This window comes from Suricata suricatta, chromosome 10 (genome assembly GCF_006229205.1).
Source record: "Suricata suricatta isolate VVHF042 chromosome 10, meerkat_22Aug2017_6uvM2_HiC, whole genome shotgun sequence".
Taxonomy (NCBI): domain Eukaryota; kingdom Metazoa; phylum Chordata; class Mammalia; order Carnivora; family Herpestidae; genus Suricata; species Suricata suricatta.
In genome coordinates, this window is record NC_043709.1 from 82448037 (window position 1) to 82468011 (window position 19975).

At 34.9% G+C, this 19975-nt stretch overlaps 1 protein-coding gene across 4 annotated transcripts in view; it reads left to right on the top strand.

Moving 5' to 3' along the window:
* The window catches only part of SOX5 (SRY-box transcription factor 5), a 398183-nt gene that overhangs the window by 275800 nt on the left and 102408 nt on the right, over positions 1 to 19975 (top strand). For all 4 annotated transcript variants that reach the window (XM_029955693.1, XM_029955690.1, XM_029955691.1 and 1 more), the window contains one exon: positions 18272 to 18357. In XM_029955693.1, coding sequence (XP_029811553.1) covers positions 18272 to 18357 — 86 coding nt within the window. The remainder of the gene's footprint in view (positions 1 to 18271; positions 18358 to 19975) is intronic.

A 19975-nucleotide genomic window follows, 5' to 3' on the forward strand; every position in this document is an offset into this window, starting at 1 on the left:
AACCATGATAATTGAGTAAGCATCTTCTGTTTTCCAAAAAAAGAAGCTTTCAGTTGGACATAAAGATATTTTGTCTTTGAAAAAGGTAAAAGTAGAAGTATGGCATGGAGTGGAGGAGACCTACTGCTGGGTTCTCTCTTACCTGCTGGAATGAGTGTCCATAAACAGTAGAAGAATAATTTAATAGCGTACAACCAAAGACTTCAGAGCAAACTGACTTGATAGTAAGGAAGTTTTAAAGAATCTTATAATCCATGCATATCCATGAATATGTAGAGCACTTTACAGTATTATTATTACAGTATTTTTGTCAGAATCTCAGATTCCGTTTTGGCATTTGCTATTAATAAAATCAAGTATGAAATCATGCTTCTTCATGGATCCATATCTAGTTGTTACTTTTCTTACTTCTTTCTTTTTTTAATGTTTATTTATTTATTTTAAGAGGGAAAGTGAGAGAGAGAAAGAGAGGATTCCAAGCAGGCTCTTAACTGCCCACACTGAACCCAATGAGTGGCTCAAACTCACGAATTGTGAGATCATGACCTGAGCTGAAATAAAAAATAAAATGCTTAACTGACTGAGCCACCCAGGCACCCCAACTTATTTCTTAATATCTAAAAATACTTCCAAACCTCTAAGAAGGTAGAGATAATGGTTTATTATTAAGTTCAATATTTTTAATATATATAATAACTTGAAAACAATTACAAAAAAAAAGAAAACAATTACATAAAAACACCGGTTTGATCAGTCACTTCAATTCATAGACCATTACATCAGGGGAAAAATTAATGAAATAATCTGTATTTTTAACTTGTCAATTCTATTAAAACTGTAAACTAAGTTGTTATATGTGGACCCTTCCCAATTTTTATAATGCATAATTTAAAATCCCAATTTTTAAATTATATTTGTGGACATCTCATTTTAATCAGAAATCTCTCATTGAAGTTTTTAAAAAATTTTTTAACATTTATTCATTTTTGAGAGACAGAGAGAGACAGAGCATGAGTGGGTGAGGGGCAGAAAGAGAGGGAGACACAGAGTCTGAAACAGGCTCCAGGCTCTAAGCTGTCAGCACAGAGCCTGAGGCAGGGCTTGAACTCACAGCCGTGAGATTGTGACCTGAGCCTAAGTCAGATGCTAAACTGACTGAGCCACTCAGGAGCCCCTCTCATTAAAGTTCTTGAAATAAGTTTTTAAACTGAATAACTAAGGTTTCAATACTGAATAATAAAATAAATAGTAATAATAAACAAGATTTCAATACTAAAGTAAATGAATTGGTTCAAGTATGCGTGGGCTGGTTGAGGAGTCCTAGGACCCAGTACTCTTGCCTCTGCTGAAATGTTTGAGTCACATCCTAAGCTCTTCACCAAAGTACTTAACCTCTTAGAATCCTAACCTGTTAACCTGTGAACCACAAAAGTTGTTTCACCCAGACTTTTGTGAACTACAATGTACAGACTTTTGGCACCTACAGAATACTTTCCTGCTGGCAAAAAGACATCACTTCTGTGTTTGCTCATATGGTATTTCAAACGTGAGAGAAACTTTGGAGGTTAGGAGGTTGAAAGTCCTGAGTTTGGTTATTACCAATTTCACTGACTCCAACTTCCAGTTCTCTTTCCACGACACACAGCTTCCTCACACCCCACCCTCAAAGTTAAATGCTGTCCCTTCTGAACACGTAGTTTATAGGCAGGAATGAGGGGAATCGGGTTTCTCTTTTCACTAACTACAGCCCTCTGCCCCTCTTCTTTCTGTTTGGTGTAAAATTTCTAGTCATATAATTCTAATAGCCACCTTAGAAATTTTTGACAGGAACACATTTTATGTGGAAATTAAAAAAAATCTGGAGGAAGGCAATCCAATAAAATAACCCATTTTCTATATACAGTATAAAACAAACAGTTGTAAAAGAGTTGGCTTGGGAGTTTAGCCCAAAGTGTCAAACTGAATGTGTCACATCGCTCCAGATAGAGCGTCTTTCCCCAGCCATGGGCGTGTGCCTGGGGCTGAAGTTCCCAAACTGTGTTCTGAGGCACCAGGATGCCTTAACTAATTCATGGGACATGCATCACATTTTAAAATTTCAAGGAAAATACCGAGTCATCTGCCAAACATTACATAAACTACCTTCGTTTATTTGGACCTTTAGTACTTACCAAAATGGAAGAGTTGGGTATTTCTTTTGTCCTGCAGATGCCATGAAAAATTTATTGAGCCACGGATGGTGCCTGAATCTAAGAAATGATAGGACCTTTTGGGCCTAGTCTACTATATGGTCACTTAAAAACTTATTATGACCTTTTTTACTAGAAAGTTATTGATGTCGACCTATTATATTACAACCATGGAATGGAATATTATTACAAAATTTATCTTGTACTGATGGGTTATGGACAATATTGTATAGATAAAGCAGTTGTCTATAGCAGTTGATCCCTGTGTCTATGTGACTTCAAAACTTTAATGTTTTTTTAATTTAATTAACCCAGTGTCATATATGCAACAAAAGTTGAAAGGTACTTGGATTGAGAGAATGTGGACTTGAATTAAGTTTTGCCTTGTTCTGCTACTTTGATTGTCCTATACAATTTACTGAGCTTTCTTTCCTCTTCTATAATATGGATTAAGAACACTCATTTTATTGAATAGTTACAAAGATTAAATGGGATTATATATGAAGTAGTACCTAGCATTGTGCCTGCAAAACACAGATCTGGTTTAAAAAACAAAATCTAAAACCACACCTGGCATTTAATTGCCTTTCATATCCTATCCGGGGTCAAGTTCATTCTGCCGCACCTGAATGAGGCTTCCTCTGACTAGGAAAGTTGAATTGTTTAGAGAAAAGTATTGCAGTGCTGATGGAAACCATTTGTCTCATGTAGATACGACCTTAACTATTTACATCATAATCACCAAGTTTTAACTTTTTCTGTTGTCATTTTCCACTTGTGTATTTATCAAAGCTCGTGTTGGAAAAGGATAGGTGATTGTTTTTGAAAATGTATGTAGTCATTGTTTTGGCTGTACAAAATTAGAAATATATTCACATTCTCTTTCCACATTTGAACACAGTGATTAATTTTTCAGAAATGTGCTAAATAAAATAGCCATATAGTTACTGATTGAAATATTTAATTGCCTTATGAGATTAGCTAAATAAATAGAAGTCGATGAGCCAAGCTTAATAAACTTAAAATATGCTGTATTTATTCTTCATCAGTTTTCTGAATAGTATTTCCACTTCTAATAAAAAAGGAAACTCTCAGTTAATTAGTTCCTCATACACCACAATAAAATTAATGTTTAGGAGTTAAATACCATAAACTTCCTCAGGCATATTTGCTGATGTGTTCCTGTTTTTGGTTAATGTCACATGTTTCATTGTTTAATGGGGATATCATGTGGGTTCCATTATATCTCTCTCGCGTAAAGGGTCCATGTGTCTGGCATTTCAGGAGACTGCATGCTAATTTCTGATTTAACTGTGTCAGCTGACACACAGGTCGTTGACAATCAATGCTGAAACAATCACCGAATCACAAGCTAAAAACCATTGACATGGTACGCTTTTATCAAATTGACAAAATAGGAAACATGTGTTGTAAGGATCACATACTGTAGGTTCTTTGTGCATAAGCGGAGGATGTAATCATATATTCAGGCTTCTGTGTTTGTGTGTTTTAAAATTATTGTGACCAGCTCTTCTCTGTACACCCCTCCCCTGAAACACCTTATAAACCAATGACTTTCTGTGAACCCAACTTCGTTGTAGAATTTAGTCAATATATATGTAATATATAAATATTATTGTATTATATATTTATATTAAATTTATTATATTTGTAATTTATATTACATTAGTATATAAAATTAGCAATATTAGTAAATATCTATATAGTATAGGTATATTTATTTAAAGAATTGCTATGTACCTAAACAATCACTTAAATAGCCATCTGAAATAAGTGAGGTTGGTGGCTTAAAATGTAAGGTGATTAAAATGTAAAGAGAATTGAGTGCAAAAATGTATATAATATTCCAAATTCTGGTGGGAGCTACCCTCCAGTTCTCATGGGAAGGATGGTCAATAAAATGTGTTATTTTTTCCTAAAAGGGAGTTTATAATATTTTTACAAGATTCATCACTGAGTAAAGGGAGATATATGTGTCTGTATTTTGACAGTGTCAAAACGGTATAAAAGCAATAGCTTTATTGTGCCTTACTGTTGATAAAACATAGGAACATAACTAATTTTAAGCATCATAACTTTGTGAGGTGATAACTAAGCTTTGTTAGTAACTAGTGTTGAATCCAGTCCCCCCAACACACACACACACAGTACCACCAAAATACACACGTGAACAAACACAAAAAGCAAACGCCCCTTTTTCCAATAAATTCCTCAGAGTTTTACTCAACTATAAATATATATTTAATTTTTTAATCCATCTTGTTTGCTTTTTAACACCCAAGAACATAAGCATGCCATTCAATTTAAATATAAACCCATTTGGCTCAGTTTTTCCTTTTTGACATAATTCTTGATAATGTAGCTTTGTCAAATGGAAAGAGTGCTTGGCTGATGACACTCTGTGCTCTCAGCCAAGGGGCCTCACAATGTGGTATTACAATATATGACTTTGCCATAGTCCAGCCTAACCCTCAGAATTCTAAATTTGAATCTTCCTGGCCCTGGCAAACATGGAATCTCATCTCTGTAGCAGGCTCACAAAGGCCATCAGACTGAAGTGTAAGCCTGCAAGAGCAATATATTATTTTATTTGAATAAATTTAGTTGAATAACATATTTGTTTGAATAAAACTGTCAATGATACCAAACACCTCTGTTCTTTAATGTGCATATTCTTTCACTGTAGAAAATTTCATTGGAAGATGAACTATAGTCATGAGGTTGACAGAAAAATATGGAAGCAGAAAAGTATTTAGTTAAACAGGTGAAGACAGTATTTGCTTCCAACAATAGACACCTCTCTTCTCTGAGGACTGAACAAGCCATGCTCTTAGAATATCATGTGGAATCATATGCTGTATTAGGTTTACCTACTGTAAAAGGCAAGAATAATACTAGTTGAAACATGGTGAAGGAATATTCTTCATCTACATAATAGTCCAAACATTGCTCCTGTGGTAGCTCTATGGCAGCAAATCCCAGGCTTGGTCCCTTACTACACCACCTTCCACAAATTATACTGTCTGTCTTAGATACCTTCCCCAGCAACCATATCCCCATTCCAGCCAGTGGAAAGGGTAGAAGAACTACAGCCACTTTTTAAATAATACTCTTTCCCTAATAGTTTATTTTGGCTCTGGGTTCAAAGAATATTTTCTTAAACCTATTATACAGACATAACAACCTTCAGATTTTTTTCTAATATATTAAAGATAGCACCTGCTGACTGCACAAAACTCAAAAAGTATAGAAGCATAGAAAACAGATATTAAAAGTTGTCTGTCTATACTCATATACTCCTATAATCCCACTCCCCAGATGTAATCACTGTTAACAATTTGGTACTTAATTTTACAGAACTATAGGCATAAATATGTATGTATGTATACATAAATAAATATACGCCACTATTTATACATAGATACAGATATGTGATATGTAGGATGTCAACATATCTGTAGGTAGTAATGTGTATGCAATGATACATAGATGTCATATATATGATATGTACTAAATAATACGTATGTGAGGGTAATGTTCTATGGACTATATTCTACTTATAAATATTTAAAAAATCATGACCATCTTTTGTTGTCCATCTTTTAGATCTAACTTCTCAACAGTTCCACGGTAAACATTTTTGTATACACATATTCACCCCAAATGAATCCTTCATGTAACCAGTTCTAGTCCCAGTATATGGCATTTTGCTTTCATTCATTTGTTCCTTTCTGAATATTTTTCACCTGAGAGATTGCCTCTCAATTCTAATGACCTTTGAGTTGGTTAATGGGAAGTCTAAAACTTTGAAAATTGCTAGTCTGAGTCAAACTATAAATAAGCACCAATGAGACTTGTAATCTGAAACTATTAATCGTCTGGATTTAATCAATTCTGTTAGGAAAAAAATTAAACAAGATATCAAAAGACCTTGGTAGTTACAATCCCATTTCATATTATTCTGTGCCCTTAGGCTAGTCGTTTCCTCTTTGTGCCCTAGCTGTTTCATCTTTAAGTGAGCTACAATAATGTCTACCCTACCCACTTCATAAGAAGATTGTAAAAACTGTGCATTTCTCAGGAATTTAAGTTATAATATAAATATAACATATCATTATTATTTATTAAAGGTAGAAGTCTGGTTTGAACATTTAGAATGTAACATAATGAAAAGATCTTCAGGAGTTTATTCTAGGTCACTATACTTCTGACTAAGACATTTGCATTATTTGGTCTTCACTTTTAAGCGGGGAGGGGAAATACCATAGCAGTTCTTAATTTTCAGAGTTCTAAAATGTATTATTCTCATAGAAAGCTCTGACCAGAAGCCATCCCAAAGATATAGCTCATAGGCTTATTGTTACAGGGTTTAGGAAACTTCCTGTTTTCAACCCGCAGATGACACATTCCGGATTTACTCCAGGAGGAGGGACCGTTATCAAAAAGCCATGATAGACAGAAAAGTGGAAGGGCTAGAAAAGGTGGCAATGGAATGAAATGCTTGCTAAACCTTGGTGTTAAAAGTGGAAAGTAAAAGAGAAATAGCATTTATTTGATCTTAAGTGGCTTTTACCAATGCCCTTCTTCCAAATCATGACTTTTAAATATCTGAATCATTTGAGGTGCTTTTCTCTACACCATTTATTTCCTCATAAGACGCATGAGCAAAAGATAGACATAGTAATCTATTGTAGGTTTGGATATAGAAGCTGTTCCTTAATTAATGATTTTCTTTGAGCAGCTTAAAATGAATTATTGTCCAATAGCTTAAATGATGCCTTCATAGCAATACTGGAATATAGGAGGAAAAGGAGATTTCCTTGATTCATTGTCACCTTTTCAGAGATACTCAGATTTCTTAGATAATTAACCCAGGAATTTTCATTAGGACTAGAATTCATTTAATTTGTGGGCTAGAGGTAACGAAAGAATGCTCTATCTTTCATAATCAGAAATGACTTTCCATTTTGAGAGGCGTTTCTTAAAAAAAAATTTATAATCTCTTACTAAACTAGCCAACTGAGTAACTATTAATTAAGTAGGATAAAGTTTTTATTTGCTATGCTACATTAAAAAGACATAAAAATATTTTTTTAATTTTTAAAACCTTTTACTGAAGTTAGCCTGTGACAAAGCAGTTGAGAACAATTACCTCAAAAAAATCTTCTTAAAATGGATGTTTAGTCAAACAATGGAAAATTATTAATCTCACTTTATCAAATAAAATTTACACAAAATATTTCTATTAATTATTTTATGAGAGTTTACTATATACAATTTTAGCATTTCTCACAAAAAGTTTCAAGTATAAAAGTCTTACTCTAGCAAATCAATAATGGCTTTACAATTATACAATTTTCTGGATTCAGAAACCCCTTTACCTTAACTTCTATATACTCTGTCAGTTATTCTGAACTTCTTAACTTGGATTCCACAAGATGACCTAGTGGAATTGTTATAAATTTAACCACCTAAAAGGGAGGGATGGAGAGGGTATAGGTGAGCATAGTACTACAAAAAAGTAAAGTTCAAGTCACTTGGATTTCTGACAGTCTAAGAGATTTAACAATCACGATGATGAAAGTCATTTGTTTATGTATAACATCTTCTCTGGAAAACACTTGGACCATGCTCAGGTACTTTATTGCCATCATAATAGTAGTTTCCTTGTAATGAACAGAAATTATTTTAACATTTAGGAAACTCATATTATTTATCTTAAATACCCAATGAGATATGACTTGCATTAAAATCAAAATTTACAAAAGAGACAGATTATTGATTATTATAAAAGAATTACTTGATAAATGAAAATATTTTGCAGAAGATTCTTTAACTACCTTTTCTGGGTTCATATTTTCTTATATCCCCAAACTCTAGGCTTCTATTTCCTCTCCATTTCCTATTCTACTTTTGTATCTTTGGTTGTTGATCTAACACATCATTATTGTTTGAATTAAACCCTGTCCAAATACTAATTTGTTCCTTATTTGTATAATTATTTGCTTACAATCTGTTACTTCTACTAAACTGTAAGCTTTTGATATGGGAAGTATGGTCTCCTGTGTTGGTATTTGTTAATTTCTTAATTAAATGAATCATTTCTTCATTTATTCAGTCAATAACCATTTTAACAGCCTGTGCTATGTATTTAACAGAATCGTGCATTTTAACAGTTCCTGTGCTAAGAACTGGAGATTTAATGATGAGTAAGACTGAATCCCTGCCTGTAGGATGCTCCTAGTGTAGTTGGGGAGAATGGGAAATAAACAGATGTAATATGATAGACGTATGCCTAGAATTGTTGATGGAAGTCAGGGGGAAAGGAATGAATTCAAATTTAAGAGAGATGGAAGGTGTCAGGAGAGGCTCCTTGGAGTGGGGACCCATAAGTCAAATTCCAAAGAATGAAGGGAGGCAGACAACAAAGCAATTGAAGAAGTTGTCCAGTTGGAGGGACCCAGAAACAACATTCCAAGCAAAAGAAAACAGCCTGGATGAAGGCTGGAAAGCAAGAGATGGAATGGGGTATACATTGACCTATCAGTGATAAAAGTAAATTGTAAAGCAAGAAATGACAAGTGAGTAGTGTGAGGACATAAAAGAGACTCAGGGAAATATTTATACACTGTGTATGCTCCAGGAACTGAAAAACCGCTGGTGGCTCCTGCCATCCTTACTTTGAGGCTCATCCATTTCTTCATTCAGCAGATACTTATTATCTGTTGTGCACCACACATTGCGGCAGTTGGCTCTCTCTCATCTTGACTAGTCATATTTTTACGGAGGACATAAGCCAAGCTCAGCCTTTTCTCTGATTCTCGAATGATTTGAGTTTGGGTAAATTCTTCTTTTTTTTGGTAATTTCTCTTATTAATTTGATTTTAATCTTTTGGCTTTATTTCACTCTTGATAGCTATGGGTCTTATATTTGGAACTGAAAGTGTCATCAAGGCAAGAACTATACCTTTTAATTCTTTGTGCCCTCCACATATTATTAGATTAGTTGGATGAACCCTAAATGAATATATCTGTTTGAAAACTGAAGTCTGTATTTGCACAGTGTTCTAAAAATCGTCTATGATGTTTTCTAAAGCAATATTTCTTTTTTCTTCTTCTTTTTGTTTTGTTTTTTTTTTTTTACTGAAGTTCTAATGTCTATAACACTTACTGTCAGTTCTGGACTTTTTTTTAGAATAAGAATAAATATATTTACCTTACTGAGCTGTTGTGAAGACAGATTTTGTACACACACATAAATATATTTATACATATGTGTATGTATGTATGTATGTATATTTATTTATGTATGTATGTAACGTATTTTAACAGTGCTAAATAGTGCTAAACAGTGCTCAGTAAATACTAGTTGCTCACATTTCAAAGCAGTAGGAAAAAATTAATTATTAAAAATGATGTTGAAGCAATTGAGTAACTATTTGGGTAAAAATGATTTAGTCTTTAAACAATTTTCTAAAATAAAAGCCCAAACTATAGCTTAAGATATTTTTTGTGTGTGTCTTTCTCTCTTTTCTCCCATCAAATTGGTCATCAGATCTGTCTCTCAGATCTCCTTCCCTTATGCTTAGTTTAGGCCACTATCATTTCCCACTTGATTTACTGCCATGGTATTTATCAAGTGTGTTTGTCTTCAGTCTCTCACTTTTTGAATCAATTCTATCCCTCGCCACAAAATTGATCTAAAACACAAATCATACTGTGTCCCTCTTCTGCTTAAAATCTTTTGGTGACTTAACATCGCCCTTGAAGTAAAATGCAAAATTCTATAAGATATGTGTTCTACTTAACTTACCCTTCCCTTACTGCAACAGGCACACTGCAAGTATTAAAATATTCCCGGAAGTAGGGGCCAGTAAAAGATGGTGGTTATTGTGTGCACTGCCCCATCAGTGGCAGCAGGCTCCTTCCGAGCAAGAGGAACCCACCAATTCATCTGTTAGTCCCTACAATGAAAGAAAGCAACTGTCTTCAAAAGTTCTATCCATAGTGTCCCTTTCAATGTCATTTTTTTCATAGATTCCTACAGAGCACCCTCTACCTGGCAGTTAGAGTGGTAAGAGCAGTGTGTCTTAAGTACTGTCTGAGAAGATGATTAATTAGGGCAATGTTGGTTGTACTAAAAGGTAGAAGCTTACTGTGGGACTCTCTTACAAGGAGAAGACATGGAAAGTAGGTGATAAAATGGTCCTGAAAGGCAATGCTGTAGTGAAACTAGCTATTTTTAAACAGTGTTTACATTTATTTATTTATTTTTGAGAGAAACAGTAACAGCATGAGGTGGGGAGGGGCAGAGAGAGAAGGAAAGAGAGAATCCCAAGCAGGCTCTGTGCTGTCAGCATAGAACCAGACACGGGGCTCAATCCCACTACTGTGAGATCATGACCTCAGCCAAAACCAAGAGTCAGATGTTTAAACGACTGAGCCACCCAGGAGCCCCTGAACCTACCTATTTTTAATAGACATTTTAACAAATAACTTTTCTTGACACTATTTCCAAGTTCTTTTCTTGAGGTTTCCAGAATACCTTCTACACTACCTTCTGGTTTGCTCATTGTATCATCAAATTGGCCTATATGTTTATCCCCCTCACTTGATTAGAAACTTGTCTAGGGCTGGGATTGTGTGTGCATGGCTATGTGTTTTAATTTTGTATTTCCCAGCACCTAGAGAAGGCAATCTGGTATTTGCCAAGAAAGCAAAACCAAACCAAGTCAATCAACCACCCAACCAACAAAAAACCAGGGAAGGCTAATAAAGGAAGGAGTCTCCTTGTTTCAGTGAAACCAATGCCATTAAACTTTCCAGAACATTTATAATAATTAATGGATGAAAGGATGTATGTCCTTGACCCTGGGTAAGAATATACTCGCATTGACAATCAGCCTAGACAACCTTGTTGTGAAATACTGTTTTTCTTACTTTGTTATATATCATGGAAGTAAATCCTTCTTAGTGTCAGTAGGGATAATTATTATCTAAATATTCATTACTTTAAAACTATGCAATTAATATGCTTTCTGAGGGGTTATTGGGTTATTTAATATTAGCTATATCATCTATATCAATAGGCACTATACGCTAGGTTGTATTCTAAAAACAATTGACTAATATACCTCATATATTTTCCAACTTTTTGAAAAAATTTGTTTTGAGCTAGAGTTTTCCATACTTGGCTTTGAAATAAGAAGCAAATTAATTTTGGAAAGCCTTAGGGAAAAACTGTTCAAATGGTTAAAACCTAGGAAAGAGTAAAAGATACTACTTTTAACTAGTTGAAAGTCAATTTGAATAACTCATACATGGTTGAACTTTAAAAGTCAGAATTTTCCATTATCTAATTTCTACTAAGTACTTCATGAGGTATTTACAAAATAAACTTGTTGTAATATTTCTTAGTATAGTTAAATAAGGGATGGCACAAATAGATGACAGTATTTACTTCAGTAAAAGATCTTTTTTCCCCAACAGGTCTGAATTACTCTTTTACCATTAAGAACCACCCTTGACCTATTTTTAAAGTCTTATAGATTTAAAGTATTATAATATGTGTTCAATGTAGACACAAGCATATGCATGTGATATATTTTGAATTTAATTAAGAGTAAAATTTCTATATTGGCCATCTTCACAGTTATTGTATTTATATTTACTTAGTAACTTGGGGCAAATTTCAGTGAAACTAGTCCTGGATATTCTGGGTCTGAAAGCTGGTAATAAAGTAGACATGCTTCAAGTTATAAAGGTTTGTATGTTGAAAGGAGATGGTTGCAATAATCTGGTATCTTAGACACAAACTTAGTTGATATTCTGCTTATGATTATATAATTATATCTTGGAAACTATATTTGATTAAAGACACATAATAGCTATCACAGTCTTTAACTCCAGCTGCCAGTCTTTTGTTTTCTCCAACTTACTTAAACATCAGATACATTGATATGGCTGTGTATAGTGAACCTATTAATTTGCTAAGGCTACCATGACAGAATACCACAAACTGAGTGGCTTAAACAACAGAAATTTATTTACAGAGACCAGAATTCCAAGATCAAGGTGTCAATAGGGTAGATTTCATTCTGAGGTTTCTTTCCTTGACTTATAGATGGCCATCTTCTCTGTCCTCACATGGCTGTTCCTCTGTTTGCATCCTAATCTCTTCTTAAAAGGATAGCAGTCCTGTTGAATTAGGGCCCACCTGTATGACTTCATTTTACCTTAATTACTTCTTAAAGGCCTATCTCCAAATATAGTCACATTCTCAGATACTGAGGGTTAGGATATCAACATATAAATTTGGAAAGAGGGAGCACAACTCAGCCTATAACACATATATACAATTATTTAGCTTGTATAAATGTTTTATATATATACAAGCATTTGCCCCCACACATACAATATGGGATGTGAATAACATGATAGTTATTCATTCATACATATACAATTGACCCTTGAACAACTCGGGTTTGAACTGCATGGGTCTTTTTATATGCAGATTTTTGATAAATACAATGCAGTACTGTAATAATATTTTTACTTCCTTATGATTTTCTTAATAACATTTTCCTTTCTCTAACTCACTTTGTTGTAAGAATGCAGTATATAGTAATATGACATATAAAATATGTGTTAATTGATTGGTTAGATTATCAGTAAGGCTTTCAGTCAACAGTGGGCCCTTTGGTTCTTAGGCGGTCAAAAGTTATACCTGGATTTTCAAGTGCATGGGAGCCAGCCCCTCTCAGGCCTGTGTTGTTCAAGTTACAACTGTATGTATTTATATATATCCAAATAGATCCATACATATCCAAAGGAAAAATAACTATATTCATTCATTAATGTGCATTAATGAATTTAGAAAATGAAATGATAAAAGATAAAATATTAATATATGCATTTTTAAATTTTATAGAATAATCTATTTGTTGACTAATGCACTTTAAATGTAAATATCAAACTCAATTTGTTATTAACAATTAGGTAATAGTAATTTAGAAGTGCCCAAAATACCTATGCAGTTGCTTGCTATCAATCCAAATGTATGAATACGTCTTTGTCTCTAGGTTCGAGATCTGGAGTCATTTTCTCTTAATGTTTGTTTTATTTTTGAGAGAGAGAGAGAGAGAGAGAGAGAGAGAGAGAGAGAGAGAGTGCAAGCAAGGGAGGGAGAGGGAGACACAGAATCGGACACAGGCTCCAGGTCTGAGCTGTCAGCACAGAGCCCTGTGCGGGGCTTGAACCCACAAACCATGAGATATTGATCAGCACCGAAGTTGAACACTTAACCGACTGAGCCACCCAGATACCCCTAGGTTCATAGTCATTTTCCCCTTACTACGTCACTTATTTAATGATACTTACTAAAACCTTATTTCCTATCCATTGCTATGTTCTATCCAAATATCCTCTAGTCTGGGGTATGAAAAGTTTCCCAGCACTCCCCCTTAGCCTCTTTTCCCTCTACTTTATTTTACCACCTCTCAGGTAAACTGACTCCTCTCCACTCCTTCAGCGTGTCATACATGTTTCGGTGTGTTGCACCCTACGTAAAACATCTATCCCCCTTCTACCTGCAGATCTTCAAGGCCAAGCTCACTCATATTTTCACCTTTGTTCTCTCACTTAATTAGAAAAGATGGATGTGTAGTAGATAGAGCCCGAGGTTTGTTTGGTTTTTTTTGTCTCCCACAGAACCCAGCTGAGTTCTGGTCACATGGTAGATGTTGTGAGTGCTAATTAATTGATTAATTCACAACAGGGTAACTAAATTATATAAAATGAATTATCACTGTGAAGAGCATGACAGCCTCTGTACTTTTTGCTATAGTTCATTTTAAGATTATATTGATTAAATGAGCAATAGAAACAAATTGCATAGTTTAAGTATTTAAGTTGCCTATTCTCATAGTCATATTATAATATTTGTTATTTTGGCTAGTTTGCATAATACAAATTCAGCTTTTAAACATCTAAACTTCTTTTTACTGTATAAATTCAAATAACGTTTTCTAGATTAGACATTAAAAATACTCTAAGGTAAATAAAACCTTATCCATGTAACATCAGTCAGTTGTCTACTCTCTCTCCTGTATCATCAGTTGTTGTTTGGTTTTTTTTCTCTGTTTACTGGATCTTTCTTACTGGCATGCAAGCATTCTATAACTTTTACAAGTATGTACCTTTTAAGTAAGGTTTTTTTGGATCACACGTCCTCCAGTAACTACTGCAAAACACCTCAGTCGAATTTTCTGTTCCATCACTTCTCAAATAAGTACAAATCATCTAGGACTCTTATTAAAATTTAAATTCTAATTCAGAAGGCATATACTTGCTGCTTTAACAAATTCTCCCAAACCTTAATGGCTTAAAACAACAAAACATGTATTTGAACCCAGCACTGCTGGGAACTTGTGGCTCAGGATCTGTCACATAGGTGTGATCAGTGTGTTGGCCTGGACTGTAGTCCTTGCTAGGTTTGACTTGAGGAGGAATCCGCCTCTAAGCCTCCTCTTTTGGATGTTGGCAGGCCTCATCTCTGTGCTTGCTGTTGGCTGAGAACGTCATTCCTTAGCTGTGAGCCTCTTTCTAGGGCAGCTCTACATAGCTGCTTAGTCCAAGACAGAGAGGGTAAGGATAAGGAGAGGATAGACAAGACAAAACCAGAAGTTTCTTGTAACCCAATGTCACAAGTAATACCTCATCACTTTGCCTTCTTCTCTTCAAGGGTAGAAGATTACAAGGATGTAAACCCAAGGAGGGAAGTAGGAGTCATTGGGGGGTTCCATCTTAGAGGCTGCCTGTCCAAGTAGATTTGGGGGAGGGGTTGAAGTTCTACATTTCTAAGGAACTCCTGGATGAAACTTAATATTCTTCAAGAACTTCACTTTGAAAAGAAAGGGTCTACACTTTATGCCTCCAGTTCTACTTTTAATCTTTCTCTCACTCCAATTAGACTTTTTCACCCTCCACTCCACTGAAGTCACCCTTTTTGAAGTCACCAATTTCTTCCGCATTACTAAATCCAGCATTTAGAAAAAAAAATCACTCTTTCTGAAAATCTTTCCTTAGTTAGCTTCTGGAACACCAAATTTATATTTCTTTTCAGTTTTTCTGCTAGTTGTCTATCTCCCTGACTATAAATATTAGCATATTCCACAATCCAATCCTTGGAACTATTTTTTTAATCTATAGTTAACTCCTAAATAGTCTCATGAAGGCTTCTAGCTTTAAATTCCAGATATATGCTGATCATTCTCAAATTTACGTCTCTAATATGAATTTCTCCTTAAAATCCTGACATGTTTACTAAGTACCTCAATGGACATCTCTACTCAGATATCTAATAGTAATTTCAAACATAAAATGTCCAAAATAGAATTATTTATACCTCTCTGCCTCCCCTCTCCCCACCAGGCCCAACCTGGCAATCTTTCTTCTCATTTACGTTTGCAAACCAAGCAAACAGTACCACTCTCCAATCAGTGGCTGTTCAGTGAAAAGCTCGAGAGTCAACCTATTTTTTTTAACATATATGCTTTTCTCTCATGTACCCCCTTACTTCAGTTTTTTTTTATGTTTTTTATTTATTTTTGAGACAGAGAGAGACAGCACAAGCAGGGGAGGGTCAGAGACAGAGAGAGGTACAGAATCTGAAGCAGGCTCCAGGCTCTGAGCTAGCTGTCAGCACAGAGCCCGACGCAGGGCTTGAACCCACAAACCGTGAGATCATGACCTGAACTGAAGCCAGACGCTTAACTGACCGAGCCACTCAGGCGCCCCTCGAGAGTCATCCTTGAGTTCTCTCTTACTCTCATGTACACAATCATGAAGTTCCATCACTGTTGCCTCTTTTTATCCCTTGACTTTGCCCATCATTCTTCGTCTCAACATCATCACCCTTGTACAGACCATTATTATATGTTACATGGAGTTCTGATCTTTTTATTGATTATAGCTTCCAACCTCTAACCCAAATGATTTTACTCAACCTATCTTTTTCTACATTCATGATTTCCTTTAGCCTACAGAGTGAAGTTTAGATTCCTTAATATTGTTTATAATGCTGGACATAATCTGACTTCTGATACCCTTTCCAGTCCCATTGACCTCTACTGGTTTACCTGGGCCCTAAACTTCAGCAAAGCAGGGACTGGGCTATATGACACTCCCATTTGACTGAGGGTCTTCATGAAAATGGTTTTTCTTTCTGAAAAGCTCTTCTTTTTCTACTTTGTTTGGCTAGCTTTCTCTTCATTCAGATTTCAGCTTAAGCCTTAAACCTAACTTCTTCCTGAAGGCCATCTTTGATCTCTTAGACTAGATTAGAGGCACCTATGGTGCAGTGCATAGTGTTATATACTTCCATGTCTTAACAGTTACTATATTTTCTGCTAATCATTGAATTATCTTTATATTTTTCTTTCCCATTAAGCTGTAAGTTGGGAAGAACAGATCAGCAGATGTAGATTCAGGTATTTTGAAGCCTGAAAAATATAATTTGGGGGTCCTCTTTAAGAATATATCTAATTATTGGGGTGCCTGGGTGGCTTAGTTAAGCATCTGACTTTGGCTCAGGTCATGATCTCTCAGTTTGTGAGTTTGAGCCCCATGTCAGGCTCTGTGCTGACAGCTCAGAGCCTGGGGCCTGCTTCATATTCTGTGCCTCCCTCTCTCTTTCTGCCTCTCCCCTGCTCGTGCTCTGTCTCCCTGTCTCTCAAAAATAAATAAACATTAATGAAAGAATATATGTAATTATTTATTTATAAGTATTATTTTAATTATATAATTATATACATATAAGCTTCAAATACACACACTCAAGTGAAAATGAGAGTTTTCATTTATAAACAAACATCACAACAAAGTAAAAAGGTGACAACTGTAAAAGCATATGGTCCTGTAGACATGCTCTAGAGGCACTTCCCAGAACCCCAAAGCTTAAGCTTCATTAAATTCCCAGTCAACACACTTCCACACATTAGTTTCCTTAAAACTCTGTTTCTAGTATTGAGAGCATGCTTGATACATAGCAGATACTCAACAGATATTTGGGGATGGATGTATTACCTTTATTTTCACATGTTAGATTACTAAAAAAAATATTTTTCTATATTAGGAAATTATTCTTATAATTATTATTTTTTACTATGGTCATATTTCAAATACTAATAATATACATACCTATTAGCATATCAGTGGACTCTATGCAGAATGTCTATTGTACTTCATTACCAAATGGAAAAAATTTGCCTTAAAAATGCACTCTAATCTTCTATATTTGTATGTATGTATGTATATGTATTTGTGTGTATCTATATATCTTTATAGATCACATATATTAAAACTTTTATGTTGAACTAACAAGATTTTGGTTTTTCAAATATCACACAAACAGAAATCCTCCAGGGAGAAACTATCTATAGTCTGTTTTCTTTATAATATATTTTTATAAACATTATCTCTGAGATAATTAGGAAACCAGTATATTACAAAACAAAAATGCATAAGATGTTTTCTTTACTATGGAATTGTCCACAAGACACTAGTTAAGAGGTTATTTGAATTAAGACAATAACATTGCATTCAAAAGATAAGCTATTTGGCTTACATCTTTAGAGTTGTTTGTCAAAATAGAATTAAATTTAGCTAAATTCCTTTTATAATAACATTTTAAATTTGCTGTGAGCTGATGTGCTCATGTTAAGACTGTTAGGGATGTGTTGTGTGTGTCTGTGTGTGTGTGTGTCTCTGTGTGTGTAAAGTGCAGCCTTCTGATCAATGCACACTTTTTCCTCCCATTTTCCTAAATACATCATGAAAAAAGGATGAGGTTTCCGCCTTAATTGCTTGTGCCTTTTATTCACATTCCTCTCTCAGCCAGAATTGTGAAAAGAGTGTTAGGAAAAGGCTGCACAATAGAGCTTTTCATTAGGCCCCAGCAAGGCACACAAAGGAAGGCTTTTGGAAGGAGTGAATGCAGGAGTTTAATTTGCAGGTGGAGAGTAGATAAAAGGTGCTGACACCTCTATTCTTCTCTTACTTAGGTGACCCTTACCCTGTTCAGCTGATCCCAACTACCATGGCAGCTGCGGCCGCAGCAGCACCAGGCTTAGGCCCGCTTCAACTGCAGGTAAGTCCGGAAACAATGTGGAAGAGACAAAGGTTAAGTAAATATCACAAACAGCTATTATCATGTTAAAGCGAAATAAGGCTGACTAGTGATATTTGTCTCACACTTGTTTTTTTGCTTTGAATTTCCTTGCACCCATCCTCAACCAACAGTTGAATGGTCTATTCTTTTAATTTGTAGCTCTGTTTTCCGCACTAAAGAAAGCTTACTGTAAATTTGTATTGCCTGTTATGATTTACCAAAATGGGCTCTGGTTTTGCTTTGATGACTGTAATATAGTTGCATCACAGAATGGTCCTCATCACGATAAAAAGAACAAAAACTGTCAAAGATATTCACACAGATACTTAGGAATCAAGGCAATTTAACAGAAATTACATTTCAAAAAATGTCCAAGACACCGAGTGTGATTGACTCTGTGGGTCTTTTTATTCTCCTGCTAATGCCAACTCAGTTGGGCAAGCAAAGGGAAGTAAACCAAATAAGCCAGTACCTAAATGAGCACAACTTTATCCAGACATCCCAATTAAGCCCACTTTAGCCCTGAAGAATACATATATTCAAGAATGTCAATGATAACTTTACCAGATGTCCATCTGATTTTAGGAATTTGTCTCTGGAGTTGAAAGAATATCAATAAAATTTTATTAAAGGTATCTTTCATTAACTATTTAAATCTTTGAATCAGCATCCTGGAAAATCTTCTGTTGTTATAGACTTCATAGTTATGCAATTAATGAGGTTAACAGATCATCTAATAATAGAATCAATAACCTCTGTGAAAGTTTTGTTTTCTTTTGCCGAGAGACACAGTATATCTGTAAACCCAGGTATTTACCAGTTGTGCTTAATAAACGTAACTTGTATGCACGAAAGTACATTGTCATGATAGATGATCTTAGTCTATCAGGAAAAATAGAGTTTTATATTGTAGCATTAAGAGACAGATATATCTGACCAGCACGGGGGATTGTCAGAAGACCTAATGGGTTTCTAAAAAACCAGTCGAATGTCACAGGAAGAACACAGGAGGAGCTGAGACACGCTGTGTTCTACAGGGGTTCATAACGGTCATTTCTCTTCTACCTTTTCCATGGAAAGCTACCGTGTGCGGGAGCGTTTCTTTGAGCTGGAAGTACCTTGGGAAGTGGTAGAGCCAAGGGGACAATAAAAGTAGAATAACATTTGTTATCCTTTGAAATGGCATTCGGGAAATAATGACAATATGGGAAAGTGGTTGCAAACGGTAAAACTTAAAAAGAGTAGTGAAATTAAAGGAAGAGGGAAGCGTATCCAGAAATATATTTGAATGTGGAAATAGGAGTTTTGGAGATTTCTGATGTCCATTTTGAAAGCAAGTTAAACCCTTTCACCCTTGGGTTAATGATGAGAGGAAGCTGGGGCAAGTATGTTTCACTGTAGGATTCTAGTAGAAAGTAGTTTTGTTAGGCAACAATCCAAACTTCTCTACCTACAAAGATGGTATTAAAATATTTGAAATTCTGTTATTTCCATCCTTATAATACGCAAGATTCCCTTAAAATATCAAGTTCTAAAAAAATCATTTTCAGAACAAAGAACATTTGCTCTTGCTTTCACTATAATTTGATCTATAAGT